Below are 18,192 nucleotides of genomic sequence, written 5' to 3'. Positions count from 1 at the left end.
ATTTTTATCATCATATTTTTTTAATTAATCATAGTAAAATTTTTGAATTACTGATTTAAGTAAAAATAATGAGCATTATCATTTTTTTTTGGTAAAGAAAAATTACTAAAAATGTTATCATAACTATTAAAAAAAATTCTGTAAAAAAAAAAACCTACTAAAAAATTACATTACATATGCAAATATTGAAGAAGTAAAATTAAATATTAATTTATTATAAATATAGACTAAAGATTGACGTGTAAATCTGTGATAGCATATTAAATATTAAAAATTATTTATTGGTCGTTGCATATTAAGATAGAAGTTGATATGGTTATGGAAGTGCAATTCAAGTGGTAGCTAGTCATCAGGAATATTGATTTCAGATTAAGAAAATAATTTCATAACATGAAATTTTTCACGAAAAAGTAGAGTTGGATTTGTATTACTCTCTTGTACACCTTCATTGCAATTCATTTGTCATGAATGTTGAGAATTATTATAATATCTAATATTGTTATCATATTAAATTAACATTGTTAGTAGAAATTGTTACATGTTCCCACATTCTAAAAAATGAAATAGCTTCACAAATCATTTGATAAGTTCAACACATCACAATCAAAAAAGGCTCAATTTTATGAAAAACTATGCTGCATGCTGAAATGTAGAATCTCGTGACTGCAAGACATGCATAAATCTGGAAATTCTTTGAAACTACCAATTCAGTAACCATGATTGCAGCAGGATCTTTGGTGAGCAAATGGCAGATACTATACCAAGTCTAACGAAGCAGTAACCGAGATTTTTTTATCTAACAATCATGTTTGCCGGCATTCCGGCAACACATGCGCCTGGTGTTACCATAAGAATTGAATTTTTTGTCTGCATTAAAAATTCACACAGTACACATTTTCGTCAAACATTGGAAACACTTCTCATTTCTCAACTTATCAAGACTCGAGTTCAGTAGTTGGCAATTCTTCAATGCACATAAAGATGTTCTAATGCACACTCACCATATGCTAGGTAAGAATATGTGGCATATTTGAAGAACATGTTAGGGATAAGCCCAGAAATATGTTGATACAATATGCTAACAACAATGTGTCAATGAGTGATAAACCTTTGCACAGCAGTGGATTTTTGCAATTAGTGCTTGAAATTTGATAAGATACAAACTTTGTAAACATCTATTTCCTTCATTCAAATGGTTCTTGGGAATAAGAGGGAATGAAGTTGTTTGATTTATGTCTTATGTTGAAACATGTAGAGGTAGATTGTAGCATGTCTCGTTAACCAACATTAACACAGTGACATTCAGCTTGATGATATCATTTTTATTTATTTTTTTATACAAATGATGGCTAACGCCCAGATGTTATCATGTTTTCAATCTCATAAAATTTTCATTTCAAACAGAATAATTAATGAGAGAAAGTTAATTAATCAAATAAAAGTGTCATACCTTGTTGACAAGACAAACATTAGCAAGTGTGGTTGCATCAAGATAGCTAGCCAGCAGGTAAAGACTTTTGTAAAGTAATGTTCATTGAAAAACTTACAATAATTAATTTTGTTTATCCATTTTTTATAAAATCACTTTGAATTATTTCTTTACCAACAACTTACAATACACAAACATAAATTAACACCTTCAAAAAAATAACACCTTTTGCAATTGGCTCAAAATCAATTACTAAATGGATCAATGTATCCTAGACTGTATATTTAACATGATTCCGACAACCTAGTTAGGAAGTTATCGGATTCTCTGTGCCTTTGCAAAAGGACAAATATGACAAACCTTTCACTACTAGTCTTTAATTTCTCCCAAAAAAAGTTGACATCAATTGGGCAAGTCGAAGCCGACGTTTCCCTCATGATAGGCAAAATGACCCCCTAAGCTCTACCAATATAGAAGCTATAACCTAAGAAATAGGGATAAAATCTACTAAGCCGGAGCACAAAATATTGTTCCATATCCTGTCATTGGATGACGTGGAAGTGGAACACATACAATTTGGGTTTGTATGAGAAGATTTTTCAATATGCAAAACAAAATCCAGATTCCTCACCGCTATGGATTCTTCAATCACCATTCTTTGTGCAGTCTGATTTTCTTTGTTTAGCAGCAAGTCGCGGCCTCAACTGTATGGCAAGTAGGTAAACACAAAAGTCAGAAAGGGAAAAACATTAAAAAATATAGCATGATAGTCAGCAGTATGTAAACTTTACAATGACGATGAAAAATAGTTCCCATGGAAAGACAAAAGAGATAAGAGACAAGATGGGATTACAAGAGGACGGGGGATTGACCTACCCACAACTAGTCCACATTACAATATTCCTTGAAAAATTATAACTTGGCTGAATCCTTTAAGACTTGGTTGGTGTTCAAATATTATTTGATTATTGCAAGTTATGTTTTAATCTTTCACAGCATACAAGCAGAAGTACAAACTAAGAAACGCTCACCACAAATTATTTTGACTAGTAAGAATTAAGCAGTTTAAACATACCATTTCTATATACTTCAGTTGCTTCAAAACTTCATCTGTCTCCACCTCCTGCAGCAAATAAATAAAGGAAGACAAGAATTTAGAAATATGGTTATAATGCAGGATGAATCAAGATGTTGTTCAAAGCTACATCAAATTACACGGGAATGGAAAAGGACAAACGTGCTTGAATTGTAGAAACCCAATCTTGTAGATGGGATTGAGAGAGAATAGAGAAGAGATCACCTGAGGTACAGCACAATCAGCATGCAATGGATCCCAATTAATAGCACAGAAGCATTCCCAGTCATCGATTTGAACTTCAAATAGTGGAGCCCTGGCCAAAAAAACAAAAACAAAAGATTAGTGCTTTGAGCATAATCAACTAGAGATTGATTCTCACACTTCACTCACCTTTCTCTTTTACATATATGAATCATCTTCATGAAGAAAGCAGCAAAATCATTACTTTAAAAAATAAATAAAAAAGGATGATAATAGTTAAACTGCATATTATTCCATGTGCTCAAGGGACAATTGTAAAAAGGTTATTACTGTTGCTTAAAAGGACATTTATTAGACCAAACCCGGGCCATGTTATTTAAAAATAAGGTGCCTATTTTTTTATTTTTTCGGGGGAGGGGGGGGGGGGGGGGGTGGGTGGGTGGTGAAGCTGTTCTCACTGCATCTAATCTAATTAATATATTATTACCTTATAGTGCCCTTGCCTCAAAAAGTCCCTCGGAGGCTCTGTCATCTTTCTATCCTAATGAGGCCACCTCTAGTAACCTTGTTCGAAGGATATTTGGGTGTGTCGTTTGTCCATGTTCATAGTGGTGGTAGAGGGATCCTAGAGCCTTTAAATGTGTTTCTATACAGTACACTCTTCACACAAAAGGGTTACAAATGCTATTATCCACCATCCCATAAATTGCGTCAAGGATGTCACATTTCATGAGCAAGAAAATTACTTTAATCAAACTCATTTTTAGGGGAGAGTATAAGTAAGCAAGATGAGCCTATTATGCTCAAAGTTGTCAGAATCGGGATTTTGCTTTAGATCCATAGAGGATAGTAAGATCGAAAAATCGTAAATCGCAGCCAAAATCCAAGGATTCTACTCAATCAATTTTGTGGAATCGAAAGGGGAAATCAAGATCGCATAATCGAAAATCGCAACCAAAATCGATGGATTCAACACATAATAGTAAATATATATATATATATATATATATATATATATATATATATATATATATATATATATATATATATATATATATATATATATATAATGCAAGTACTCAAAGTTTAAAATCATAAAACAATCAAGTCTCAAAAAGCATAAAACAAACATAAAACAACCAAGTCTCAAGTCTTAAATATAAAACAAAATACTTAAAGCATAGATGCTAAAATAGATCACTAATGCGCCATCTACTTGGATCATCTCCCATAATGTCAAGAACATCAAATGAATATTAATAAAATAGGGTTTTGCCGTTTCTTAAATAAAAGGGTTAAAACCGGATCAAAAACTGAAATGGGTCGTCTTTACCCATTCCAAAAGTACCCAAATAAAAAAGCCCAGAATCGGTGGAATCCATACGAAATCGCGGATTTTGCTGCGATTTTGCAAGGATTTTACTCTGTTCTTGGATTTTACTTAGGATCCAGATCCTTGAGGGTAAGCAAAGTCACAAAATCCATGGATTCTAGGACTTTGATCCAGATTTTGCTAACCATGATTATGCTTCCTGACTTTACTCTCATACCAGAAGTTGGGACTGAAAAAAAAGGTGGAGATAATGAGGCTGATGGATCTACTAAAGATGGAGATAATGTAAGATATGGAAAAAACCTGATATATATACAAGGATAATAATTGACATTTTAGAATCTGCCCATGTCTAGGAATCCAACCCGACATTACATGAGGTAACTTTGCATGATCCTTTAATCTTTATTGATTCAATTCCTGAATATTCCTATGCACAAGAACTAGAATCCAACCCAAAATTATATGCGGGACAAGAATTGAGCCCAACATCACACAAAGAACACCACCACCACTTTATTATGAGGACATACATCTTCCGATTTCCCTTGCGAAAGATACTGGAAAATATATCAAGTCACTCTACCCTCTATCCAAAACTAACATTTCTCACATACCCATAAAGCCTTCCTCACAAACCTAAACACTAATACAACTACACCTACCTGTCTGTGATGCATTGTCTGACAAGAAATAGAAGCAAGCTAGGACTTGGAAATAAAAGCACTAGAAAATAATAGTACTTGAGAATTGGTCTCTCTACCAAATGGAAAGAAACCAGTTGGGTGCAAGTGGGTATATACTGTAAAATACAAGGCAAGGCTGGTATCCAAAGGATTCACTCAAACATATGGAGTAGATTACTTGGAAACATTTGTTCCAGTTGCAAAAATGAATACAGTTTAGGTGATATTATTCCTAACAGCTAATTAAAGTTGGAACGAGCAACAATTTGATGTTAAAAATGTCTTGCTACATGGAAAAGTTGAAGAAGAGATTTACATAGAATTTCCCCCTGTATATGGTGAACAAACTGCTGTCAACACCATTTGTAAGCTAAAAAAGCAGTTATATGGGCTTAAACAATCACCATGAGCATGGTTTGGAAGATTCACTAAGGTTATGGTAGGTTTGGGCTTCAAACAAAGTCAAACAGACCATAGTCTATTTATCAAACACTCTGAGTCAGGGGAGTAACAGTGTTATTGGTGTATGTGGATGATATTATAGTGACAGGTGATGATGAGGAGGAGCAACAACTGTTAGGCCAGCACCTAGCCAACGAATTTGAGATCAAGGCCATGGGGAAATTGAATTATATTACGGGAATTGAATATATATATATATATATATATATATATATATATATATATATATATATATATATATATAATCTCAACCCTTAAATCTAAATGAATGGCTGAGATTGAAATATCCAATAAAATGCTCACATGATTTTTTTTCTTATTGACGCGCACCCCTTCATCTTCATCCATGCGTTGTTCCAAATTTTCACACCAATTCACGGATAAATCTCTCCTTCCTCAGTAAAATGCTGACAAACGATCTTGGTTGACATGTAAATTGGACATTCTAATACAACCTATAATTATTGCAGGGCGGTGCACTGCAAATTAATTATCCCTGCAATTTGTTAATTTTACGATTCTGCTTCTTCTGTTTCACAGGCACCGCAAATTAATTATCCACGGTTAAGTTTTCTGTTCTTGAAAACATGGTTTTGTGTCAAAAAAAGGAAACAGCATGGTTCTTTTTCTTAATTTATTAATCATACAAAATCTTTGATAATTAGAAGATGGGGCCATGGGTGCACAGCACCGAAAAGAAACCAATTTAAAACAAAACCTTTGTCTTAAATTAGAAGATGGGGCCATGGGTGCGCAGCACTGAAAAGCTCTATTTACTCGCTCTGTAAAAGTGTAAGAAAGAGTTGGCCAAGATCTGGAACGAAAAGATTTGGAAGAAGAAAAGAATACGAGGTAGAGAGAGAAGATGCACAAGGAAATGAAAAAATTGCCTACAGTTTTAAAAATGAAAGGTCACCATAATGATTAATCTAATGGCTTAGATTTAATCCTCTCACCCTCTCATTTTAAAACTATATATATATATATATATATGGGGTTTGCTAACTTAGACCCACCTAAAAACATGAAGGTCTAAGTTAGCAAGGTGCATCTTTTCACTTTGGTCAAAAAAAACCTTGACATTTAGTTATTTTACACTAAAAAATTGAGGGTTAGTTAGGTAAATTTTATTAAATGTTGGTGCACTCATTTGCTAATTTACACCCACTTAATTATAAATATATGCAATCTAAATAAACAACATAGAAAATCAAAAAATGACAACTTAAGAAAACATGTTACTCAACTTTGAAAAGGTGCACCTTGCTAACTTAGACCTTCGTGTTAAAATATCAAATCAGTTTTACTAAACTACCCTTGGCTTGAAACTATATTAAAATAGTAAAAAAGGGTGTTTTGGTCTAAAATGAAAAGGTGCACCTTGCTAACTTAGACCTTCATGTTTTTAGGTGGGTCTAAGTTAGCAAACCCCTATATATTCACCAGCTTGAGGGGGAGAGGTTTAAACAGTGTATATTTGTAATTATTAGTAATAATTGTATTCATCCTACTAACCAGACCCATTAGGTTTAAAATAGCCTATTTAAACATATTAGCGCATGTACTTCTTTTATATGTTTGAAATATATCAAATATATTGTCTTCACATTATTTAGAGTGTGTGATTGATAGATCAACCTTAACCAGTTAGTAGGTTAATTAGGAAGTTAGTGAGGAGAAACAAAGAATGTAGCATCTAGCATATAAATAAGATAGGGGTAGTCATTTGTGATAGACTTGTAGCTTTTTGGCTTTGAGAGGTGCAGGCAGACCAGTGAACTTTCATATTCTTTCTAATAAAAAAACCAGAGTGGTATCGGAGCACATTCTATTTCTAAGATACAATTGAATGAGATATAGCCTTAAAAAGTGTTTATATGTGAGATATCTCTCCCCTTACAAAACAATTTTGTAGGGTAGTGTTAGGTTAGGCTCAACCCAATTTCTAAGATATTCTAACAAAGATACCAATTTATGTCATAATGTTGGGTTGTTCTGTACAGAAATTTGTCCTTATCTATACATCCATTTGGTTCTTAGAATAACAGAAGATAATCCAAATCCTGCTCTTAACCTGAAGTCTTAACACCCCTAATAATCAGCATTCCGCAATGGGAGGAAGACGATGCACAAGGTTGGCTGATTTGTGTGAATCGATATTTCCAGTTGAACGAGGTTCGCGAGCAAGACAAGGTGGATGCTGTGGTAATTGCGTTGGAGGATCGGGCCTTAAATTGGTTTCAGTGGGGGGAAGAACAAGCTCCGGCGAGAACTTGGGATGAATTTATGACAGCGGTGATTCGTAGATTTCGACCCGGAATACTCCATAATCCACTGGGTCCGTTGTTGAGTTTGAAGCACGAAGGAACAGTGATGGAGTACAGAGAGAAATTTGAATTGTTAATAGCACCATTGAGAAGGGAAGAGAGAGTCATGCTTGAGAGCATATTTCTTAATGGTTTCAAGGATGAATTGCAAGCTAAGATGAAGCTCTATGACCATCAAGACTTGGCTGATATGATGGATAGAGCTCTAATGTTGGATGAAAAAAAATGAAGCATTAAAAGAAGAGGTGTTATATGGAGGGATAAAGGAGATTGGAAGGAGAAGAATACTGGTCCCAAATTTCGAAATCCTTGTGACTTTTACAAGGATAAGAAGGAGGGACCAAAACCTATGGGGGAGGTGAAAAAGGAGACAATAGATGTGCTGAAGTAGTAAAAAGCAGAAGGCTAAGCCCAGCAGAGCTAGAAGATAGGCACGAGAGAGGCCTATGTTTCAAATGTGGTGAGAAATGGGGAAGGGAACATACTTGTAAATTCAAACACATGAGTTTCAAGTTGTGTGAAGACAGTGAGGTTGAAGGGGAAGAGGAGGAAGTGAAGGAAGATGGGAGTGATGCAGATGTAGTAGTTGAGGAAATGAAGACCTTTTGGTCAAGAGAAGATTGAATACTTAGGTCACTTAATTTCTGGCAATGGAGTATCTGCTGACCCTAAGAAGGTTGAAGACATGCTCAAATGGCCAGTTCCAAAAAATCTAAAAGGGCTGAGAGGATTCTTGGGTATAACTAGTTATTATAGGAGGTTGGTTAAGGATTATGGTAAGATGGCATGGCCCTTAACCCAGTTGTTGAAGGACAGATTTGTTCGGTGTGAAGAGGCTCAGACAGCTTTTGAGAAGCTCAAAACATCCATTACTACATTGTCAGTCCTTGCAGTGCCAGATTTTAATAAACAGTTTGTGTTAGAGACAGATGCTTCTAGCAAGGGTATAGGAGCAGTGTTGATGCAAGACAAGAAGCCAATTGCTTACATGAGTCAGACATTATCTGACAGAGCACAGAGCAAATCAGTATATGAAAGAGAGCTTATGGCTATTGTCATAGCAGTGCAGAAATGGAGACCCTACTTGTTGGGAAGGAAATTCATAGTGCATACTGACCAAAAGAGTTTAAAATTCCTCACTGAGCAGAAGATAATGGGAGAAGAACAGCATAAATGGATTTCAAAGCTTATTGGTTATGATTTTGAAGTCAAATACAAACCAGGGAAAGAAAATTCTGCTGTAGATGCTTTGACAAGACAGATGCAGTACACTAGCCTTACTACTTTCCAATGTGAATTCTGGGAAGGGTAGGAGGAAGAGATACAACAAGATGAGAAGTTGAAACTCATAGTGCAAGAACTGATCCACAACCCAATCAGTCAGCAGGGATACCAGTTGAAGGGAGGAAGGTTGTTTCATGAAGGAAGGGTGGTGATTCCAAAGGATTCTCCTAGAATTGCTTGGTTGCTTCATGAATTTCATGACACTGCAGTGGAAGGCCATTCTGAATTCCTAAGGACATATAAGAAGCTTGCTGGGATAGTACAATGAGAAGGAATGAGGAAAAAAATTAAAGAATATGTGCAAGCTTGTGAAGTTTGCCAAAGAAATAAGTATCAGACGTTAGTGCCAGGAGGGTTGATTCAACCTTTACCAGTTCCTCAACAGATATGGAGTGATATATCCATGGATTTTATTGGTGGTTTGCCTAAGGCTCGAGGCAAGGACTCTATTCTGGTAGTAGTGGACAGGTTAACAAAGTATGCACATTTTTTACCTTTAGCACACCCTTATAGTGCTAAAGATGTGGCTGAGTTATTTATCAAAGAGATTGTCAGATTGCATGGATTTCCCAGCTCCATAGTTGCTGACAGAGACAAGGTTTTCCTTAGTAATTTCTGGGCAGAATTATTCAAGAAGGCAGGTACTAAACTCAAATACAGCAGTGCTTACCACCCGCAATCTGATGGACAGACTGAGGTGGTGAATAGGTGTGTTGAGACTTATCTCAGATGTTTAACAGGAAGAAAGCCCAAACAGTGGCCCAATTGGCTATCATGGGCTGAATACTGGTACAATACCAATTATCATGCTTCATTGAAGGGCACCCCTTTTGAGGCTTTGTATGGCAGAAAACCACCTATACTTGTTAAAGGAGATGTGAGTTTATCATCGGTAGAGGAGGTTAATAGGTTGACTGCTGAGAGAAATGAAATGCTAGGGGAATTGAGGGAACAGTTGCTGAAAGCTCAGGATGTGATGAGGAGCCAAGCCAACAAGCACAGAAGGAATGTGAAGTTCAAGGCAGGTGACATGGTGTATCTGAAAATACAACCTTATAAACTAAAAAGCTTAGCTAAGAGGATGAACCAGAAATTGAGCCCTAGATTCTATGGCCCTTATGAGATAGAACAGAAGATAGGTGCAGTGGCTTATAAGCTTAAGTTGCCTGAAGATAACAGATAGGGCTATAACCCAGTCGTTCATGTATCACTTCTCAAGAAAGCTATAACCCCTAATGTGTTGTCTCAGCTCTTGCCAATTTGTATGTCTGATGATTGGCAGTTAGAAGTGGGTCCTGAAGAAGCTATAGATACTAGAAGAAATGAACAGGGTGAGGTGGAAGACTTGGTGAAATGGAAAAGTTTACCTGATTTTGAGAATTCATGGGAATCAGTGGAGAAATTGAAAAAGAATTTCCAGGATTCTTCCTTGAGGTCAAGGAGAGATTTGAAGGGGGGGGGGAATTGATAGGGTGTGTACACGAGAAAAAAGAAGATGGACCACAGAATTATTCCTTAGTTGTCACCACTAACTCACATGGGCTGAAAAGGACAGGTGGTAGTGAGAGAAAGGAGAGCAATAGTACTATATAACTAGCACATGCTACGTGAAGGGGATATACATGAATTAGTTTGTTACAATTGTGAGAGTTGGAGCTTCTCAAATTGCTCTATTATCTTTACAGTTTTTTCCTTCATTTTCTGCAGATATTTTTCATTGTACCTACTCAGATTCACACTGAATCTGGAAGTTTACCAGTCAATTAATACAATCAGCCATTTCCATCTCTATTTTTACTACTGTTTTATTGGTTATTTCATTTTTCAGTACTTTAGATCCTATCAACACCCCTAATAATCAGCATTCCGCAATGGGAGGACCATCTGACTAAGGTGTTTTATCCTTAACTATATTCTAAATGGTTTTTTGGTCTCCTACTCGGTAAAACCTAATTTAATTAGCCTTCCGCCCTTACCTAACCTAACAAGCTTTATCCTTAACTATAATCTAAATGGTTTTTTGGTCTCCTAATCTGCAAAACCTAATTTAATTAACCTTCCCCCCTTACCTAACCTAACAAAATCGGGCTCTGATCCAACCCTTCAACTAAAGGTTCAGAATTATCGATCATCAAGAAATACTGTTGTTTGGGCTCTGTAACTGATGCATGATACATCCATTGCCTACTGAACCCTTGAGAAATAAAGTTGAGTTAAGTTTGAATTGCACCATTCTGCAATGCTTTTTTCTGTTATTGTCTAATACTGTAAACAAAGACGTTTTGAATATGAAGACTATTCTACAAAATCAATCAAGACCAAGAACAACATTGTGTGACATACCTGCGCCATTTCCCGCATATTGTTCTACTAGTTTTATCTATAACCTCCCGACATTGAAGCCAATTGCCAATAGAACCGAGTCTAGTTGGATTTCTTATATTCTCTTCCTGCATAACAGAAAGCATTTTTTCCATCACTCTGAGGATCAAATGAAAATGCATTGCAGATAATAAAGAAAACAGCGACAATCTTTACCTGCGGTCTATAAAACTCTGAAGAAGTAATTTCCAATGGTTCAGGAAAGTCATCTTCATCACTGACACAAAAAACAAAATGATAATCACGGGTTTTAGAAGTTGTTTATTTCCTTTCTATCAAGGCTGACCTTGCAAGTGTACTGTTATATCTTGTATGTGTATGTCTAACCTGTGTGTGTCTTAAAATTATTAGCAACCTACATTGTCATATTCTTAAATTTTAAGGAGCATGCGATAATATATCCATGAATTTTTTGACCAAGCTTGGACAAAGTTAAATACATCACATATCAACATTAGCATTAAATCATCCTCATAGGTTACTTTTGTCTCCCCACATATCCACTTATAGCAGTGTGTAGAGCAAGTGAATAGCAATTATTAAAAAATATGACATGGTAATATACTAAGAAAAAGCATAATAATTATACATTCTTGAAGCCAAGTGAAATGTTTTTAAAAGGAAAACAAAATAGAAAATGAGGATCGATCAAAAATATCAGTTTTTGTATGTTACTTTCTCTGCAACTAACATCTGCCAATATTTGACTCCCCAATGAATAATTTGTTCACATAAAATAAACTTAGTAAAAGCTATATTTAAAGCAATGTAAGAAAGGAACAACAACAAAAAAAAAATGTAAGAAAAATCTAGTACAATTGATGGGTGTCATAAAAATTTTGGTTCGAAAAAGTTGTGAATAAAACACAAGTTACCTTTTTACAGGGCCTGACCAGTCAAGTACTGTTGCTTGAAAACCTTTACCAACTCGCACATCAGTTGTATATGGCTCAGTATCTCTCAACATCAACAGTATGGGATTCATTTCATCCTTACCTGAGATAGTTCTACATTTCGTCATTTCACTGTTGATACCTGGTGATTTGATAATTTTCTTAAGAATTTGATGCCTTTTATTAAGACATGAATGACAAAACCACTCATCTATTGGTATTCTTTTCAAGCGTGAACTGTAGCAAGATGGATGATATGAATCTTCACAATTATCACATAAAATCATTTTCAATGAACTGTCCGAATGACCACATATTTTGCATGACCTGGAACAGAAATTACTATCTCTGGTAACAGCGCCTTCAACAGAAACCACATTATCTGTAACATTATCTCCTCTAAAAAGTCCATGGCTTCTTAAAATATTAATGCAGAAATCCTTCTCTGTTAAATCTTCTCTTGCGACATCCATTGCTATGACACTGGAGGAGGAGCATTCGCCAGTGACATCCATCTCAGTTTCTATGGAATCTGAAACAAGTACCATATTTGACTTTGAAGATGAGCAACTATCATTTACACTGTCAATACCTAATTTTTTCTGTGTGGTATCTTTGGCTACTCCATCAAGAAAGACAGAAGGCAGAGTAGGATCTTTGACCATTTCAATCTGATGCTTAACTGGAAAAGCAGCTGTTTGATCCTCAGCTGATGATAAATGCAAAGAGGAACTTGTGACTGAAAGGAAATTGGCACTTGTCTGCACATCGGTTGGCCCTGGCTTGAAATGAGGAGCAATTGATCCCTTGCGTAGCTTTTTTCTCTTGTATACTATATTAGGTGCGGTGTTTTCAGTCGTTATACTTGCAGTTGATGGTTGACCACAGCTTCTTAGACAGTTTGAGTTGTAAAGATCATCAGCATTCCTTCTATCCCCTTCCATTGGTTTAGCTTTTCTCCTGTATACTATATTAGGTGCGGTATTTTCAGTCATTATACTTGCAGTTGATGGTTGACCACAGCTTCTTAGACAGTTTGAGTTGTAAGGATCTTCGGCATTCCTTCTATCCCCTTCCATTGGTTCAGCTTTTCGACACCGGTCAACAGGGTACTTGTTGCATTTCAGACAAACCTGACAAGTTTCACCACTAGGCATCCAGTCACAATGAAAATCTTTCCCATCATCAAATGCATAACATAGACCAGCTTCAACTGAACTAAGAAGAGAACTTTGTATTAACATTATCACCTGAATCAAACTCAGAAATAGAAAATGTTGCATATAGCTACAGAGCCCCAAATCTAAAGAGTTCAGGTAAGGGTGGCATTTCCATGTATCAAATTCAAGATTATTGAACCACCAATCTCCTCCGGTCAACACATTATAATAGCCACCTGATTTGAAAATAGCAAACAAAAATAAGGAAAGTAATAAGAAAAAAAGACAAAAGGGCAAACAGATTTGCAATCATAAATAGCCAGAGCCAAATATATTTGTCATTAAACAAAATATATGACTCAAATTTTTAATTAATGCAAATCTGAAAACTTCAAAATTTCATACTGGAACCTATCATTAAACAAGCCTCAAACCTCAGAGTTGTATGTGTATGACTGAAGAATCAACTAAGTTATGCCCTTATCATATTTGCTAAGATGCAAGGACTCTGAAAAGTTTGAACACAGATTATAAGAAGTACAACGATAATTTGCTCTATTTGTGAATTCAAATTACTGATAACCAAATTGGTTTTATGACTGGCAGGTCAACCATGGAAGTGATCTACTTACTATGACGTGTAACGGAGAGATATCAACCGGATCAAAAATACTTGAACTTAATTTTCATTGATTTAGAGAAAGCTATGATAAGTGCATGGAGAGATTTTGTGGAAAGCTCTACAAAAGAAAGGGGTTAGTTATTGCCCATATTCAAGCTATCAAGGATATGTATGAGAGGGCTTCGATTAGTGTGAGGAGACATGGAGGGGGCTTCCCATAACAATAGGATTGCACCAAGGGTCAACTCTAAGCCCTTATCTTTTTACTTTAGTTTTGGATGTACTTATGGAACACATCCAAGAGCTAGCACTGAGATGTATGTTTTTTGCATATGATATAGTCCTACTTGGAGAGTCGAGGGAGGAATTAAAGGGGAGCGAGGGAGGAATTAAAGGGGAGCTTGGAGACTTGAAGTACAATACGATGTAAACCAAAATGATGAAACAGAATATATAGAATGTAATTTCAGTAAAACAATATATATATATATATATATATATCAAAAGGCGAATCGTTTCTAGCTTAGAGGTGAAAGTTTGAGATCATATCATACAACAAGTTATACGGTTTAAATATCTTAGGTCCATAGTACAAAATGATGGAAAATTAGAAGATGGAAACCATCAAAGTCAAGTTGGGTGGTTGAAATTTATCAAACAGTTGTAAGACCGAAAATGTTGTGTGGGACAGAGTGTTGGGTTGTAAAGAACCAACACAAAAATAAATTAAGCATAGTATAGATGAGGATGTTGTGTTGGATGTGTGATAAAACTAGACGAGGTAGGATTAGATATGACAACATGAGAGAGAGAGAGAGAGAGAGAGAGAGAGAGAGATTTGGGGTATCATCTTTAGTATAAAAGATGGTGGAAACTAGGCTTAGATGGTTTGAGCATGTAGAGAGAAGACGTCTGGATTTTGATATAAGGAGTGTAGATCAGATGGAGGGTAGTTAAATTACTAGAGACGAAGGAAGACCTAGAAAAACTATAAGCAGAACTATTAAGAAAGATCTACAAACCAAAAACTTGGATAGTCTTAGAATTTTAAGTTGAGTCTAACTCAACCCTGCAAAACCGGCTTGTAAGGTGATGATTGTCTCTACTTATAAACTCATGTTCATACAATCTCACATCCAATGTGGGACTCTTAACAGATAAAAATATGGTATATGATAGAACTGTTAAATATGCTTGGATCTCATCCCCAAAAGCTAGCTCAAAGGGTGAGGTTGCCCTCACATATTTATACACTTCACATCCCGGGAACCTAAGCAATGTGGGACTTCAAACAAATTCCAACAACACAAACTACACATTCAACACCCACCCTCACGCCTAGCGTGGTCCTGGGTCAAATGCCCACATTGCAGTCCTTAACCCGGCTCTGATACCATGTTAAATATGCTTGGATCTCATCCCCAAAAGCTAGCTCAAAGGGTGAGGTTGCCCTCACATATTTATACACTTCACATCCAGGAACCTAAGCAATGTGGGACTTCAAACAAATTCCAACAACACAAACTACACATTCAACAAGAACAATATGGCGTCATTTGATCCATGTATCCGACCCCGCTTAGTGTGATAAGGCTTGGTGGTGGTGGGTGGTTGTTGTTGTGAATTCAAAATACAAATTAAATTAAATCCTAACAAATGATTCCCAATCAACTATAAGCTTTTCCATAAATGAAAAATCATAAATGAGTGTTAATTTTCACATAAGCAAATGAAATCCAAACTCCATAGATAATGTGGCATGATGGGAAGTGGATTTCTACAAAATCTCTTCTCTATTTCACTACTAGCAAGGTGATAATGGATAATAATAACCCAAATTGGATACTATCTTTGTTATTCAATAACAAGCAAGATATATTCCTAATCAATCCTAATTCTAACCTAATACAGATGGAAGGAACCCGCACAATATTTCAAAATCAATGAACACAATTCCCCTAGGGTTTGAAATAAAAGCATTTGTGGAATTCAAATAATTTCATGATGAAACAATCAACAACTTGGAACAAGTAATCTACAAAACCAAAACAATAAAGCGCTAGATTGTAAAGGTTTGCAAGAAATAAATAAAATAATTGAATAGGATCAAGCAAGAGATACTACCGATGAGATCAGAAAAGTTTGAACACAAACGGAAACATCTCTCCAAAACAGCATTTGTAGAGACTCACGGCGAAGATGAACGGTGTGCAGGGTGCAGAGACCCAAGATTCGTAATCGTGCAGGGTTTTGGACTTTTGGTTGGAAACTAAAATGATGATTGTTGTGGTGGCAGCTTTGGTTAAACAGTCCTTTGCACTTCCTCTTCTGTGAATGAGAGTTTTGGGCAAACAAATTTTTTTTTGTTGTTGTGTTGATTGTAGTTGTAGTATTTTATGGAATCTTATTAAAAATGTATGATGAATTAAAATGATTCACAAGAGATCTTGGTTGAATTAAAAATGTATATAATGAAACCACTAAATTTGGTTTAGGTCGTGTGTTTGGATTAATGGAATATAATGGAATGGACTGAAGCAGAGCGGAATAGAGTGGGGTGGAATAGGATGAAGCAGAATGAAATAATTTTTTTTTTCATTGTTTGGATATTTTAAAAAGGAGATGAACATGGTAATAGTATTGAATGTAATCTATTTTATCCTATTACATTCTATTCCATTATTATTTTATAAATCCAAACAATGGAACATTATTATACTTCATTTCGTTCCATTTCATTCTATCACATTTCATCAATCCAAACATAGTCTTAGTGGTGATGGGTTCGGGCATTAAGCTAGATATATTGGGTTCCATACGTTTAATCTCATCTGATTGTCGGTTTGTGAAACATGTTTTAAAAATTTGGATAGAAATATGGTGTCACCCTCTTGTAGTCCCTCTCGTGTGGTCGGAGCGTCTCTCCAATGGTCATGAAGTATTGGTTTGTTGTTGCTCCAACACTCCCCCTAAGTAATGGATTAATGCTTTTGGATCGCAGGAGAGTGTGATGTCATATCTTCACTCAAAATCTAAGACGTTATGGGTGCGTTTGATCTGCTAAAAACAGGGAACCGGACAACTTTTGTCGTACCCTGTTTGATTCAAAAACTAGTTATAGAGCTGGACAAAACGAGTAGTAAGAGACAGGACAAAAACAGAATTTTTTGTCCCTCACCGAACCACATGACAACTTTTTTCCGCAGTACAACCATAAAAAATATGAGTATACCCATTTTATTTTTAAAATATGAGTATACCCATTTTATTTTTTAATATAAAAAGATATTATCTTTCTCCGGTGCAGTTTTGGCATGTTATGCACTATCTTGTTCTGTCATGTATTATTTTATCAAGGACTTACTGCTTTGCAAATCAAACACATCCTTTTGTATGAATCGTCTCTCTTATAAATTCAACATTATTTTTATTCATAGTGGGTGTGAGACTTAACCACTCACTTAAAATCCAAATCTCCTATCAAGTGTGAGTTCTCACGACCTATGATTAATCCAATATAGATACACTCTCGCTCTTCCACTAAGTCGAACCATCTTCACTCAAAATCTTAAGGCGTTATATACATGGGTTGTCTCTCTTATATGTTCAATATTATCGACGCGAGATTTAACCATTCACCCTTGTAACCACACAATTCTCCCACGTTGTTGGGTTTCAAGTGTAAGCGATTAAGTCATGCATCGACTATAAATGGGAAGAACGATGAAAATATTATGAGATATGGACCATGAATCTAATGCATTAATATTTTTGGTGGAGATGTGTTTCCCTCTTTTGTAGTCATAAAGATTGTCTCATCGTTTCTTTTGACGCTTCTCTCGACTTCTCATTAAGTGGTATCAGAGGCGTGGTTTGGCTTGGTGGGAAAGTGATAATGCATCTTAAGATTGGATCAACTATAGATTGTGGAAACTCACAATTAGGGGGAAATTGTTGGGTTTCAATTGTAAGTGGTTAAGTCTCGCATCAACTGTGAATAGGAAGAATGTTGGATATATAGATATGCAAGCTATAAACCTAATATCTCAAGGTTTCGGGTGGATATGTGATGTCTTTTTCTCTCTTGTGGTCCCGAAGCATTGTTTTGTTGTTTCTCCTGACACTTCCCTTGACTTCCCAACAAATCAACGTGAGACTTAATCACTCACAGTTGAAACCTAGCAAGTGTTAAAAAATAAATCATTGAACTTATGTTATTAGGCCCTTTAGGTTTAGTTAATGGTCTAGCCCATTAAAGTTTACTATATATTTGTAACATTTATTATGTTATATCATCGTAATCTTATAAAATTCCAAATGTTGATTCCGCCGTTG

At 35.7% G+C, this 18,192-nt stretch overlaps 1 protein-coding gene across 6 annotated transcripts; it reads right to left on the bottom strand.

The window, feature by feature from the left end:
- Positions 1–447: 447 nt before the first annotated feature.
- Positions 448–16,350, bottom strand: LOC123918328. Of its 6 annotated transcripts, none has more exons than XM_045970343.1 (8): positions 15,982–16,350; positions 12,058–13,471; positions 11,339–11,399; positions 11,144–11,250; positions 2,730–2,820; positions 2,505–2,552; positions 2,061–2,133; positions 448–867 (listed from the first exon to the last, which is right to left on the bottom strand). In XM_045970343.1, the coding sequence occupies exons 2-7, from the start codon at positions 13,356–13,358 to the stop codon at positions 2,074–2,076; spliced, it is 1,668 nt and encodes a 555-aa protein (XP_045826299.1). In that variant the 5' UTR covers positions 13,359–13,471; positions 15,982–16,350; the 3' UTR covers positions 448–867; positions 2,061–2,073. The 6 variants fall into 6 exon arrangements, with proteins under 6 accessions (XP_045826299.1, XP_045826297.1, XP_045826296.1 ...); XM_045970341.1 differs by lacking the exon at positions 448–867 and adding an exon at positions 938–1,198 and having other exon boundaries at positions 15,982–16,269; XM_045970340.1 differs by lacking the exon at positions 448–867 and adding an exon at positions 1,205–1,496 and having other exon boundaries at positions 15,982–16,269.
- Between the last annotated feature and the right edge of the window lie 1,842 nt (positions 16,351–18,192).

This window comes from Trifolium pratense, linkage group LG3 (assembly GCF_020283565.1).
Source record: "Trifolium pratense cultivar HEN17-A07 linkage group LG3, ARS_RC_1.1, whole genome shotgun sequence".
Taxonomy (NCBI): Eukaryota; Viridiplantae; Streptophyta; class Magnoliopsida; order Fabales; family Fabaceae; genus Trifolium; species Trifolium pratense.
The sequence above is the reverse complement of the archived record's forward strand: the minus strand, read 5'-3'. Positions and strand labels throughout refer to the sequence as shown.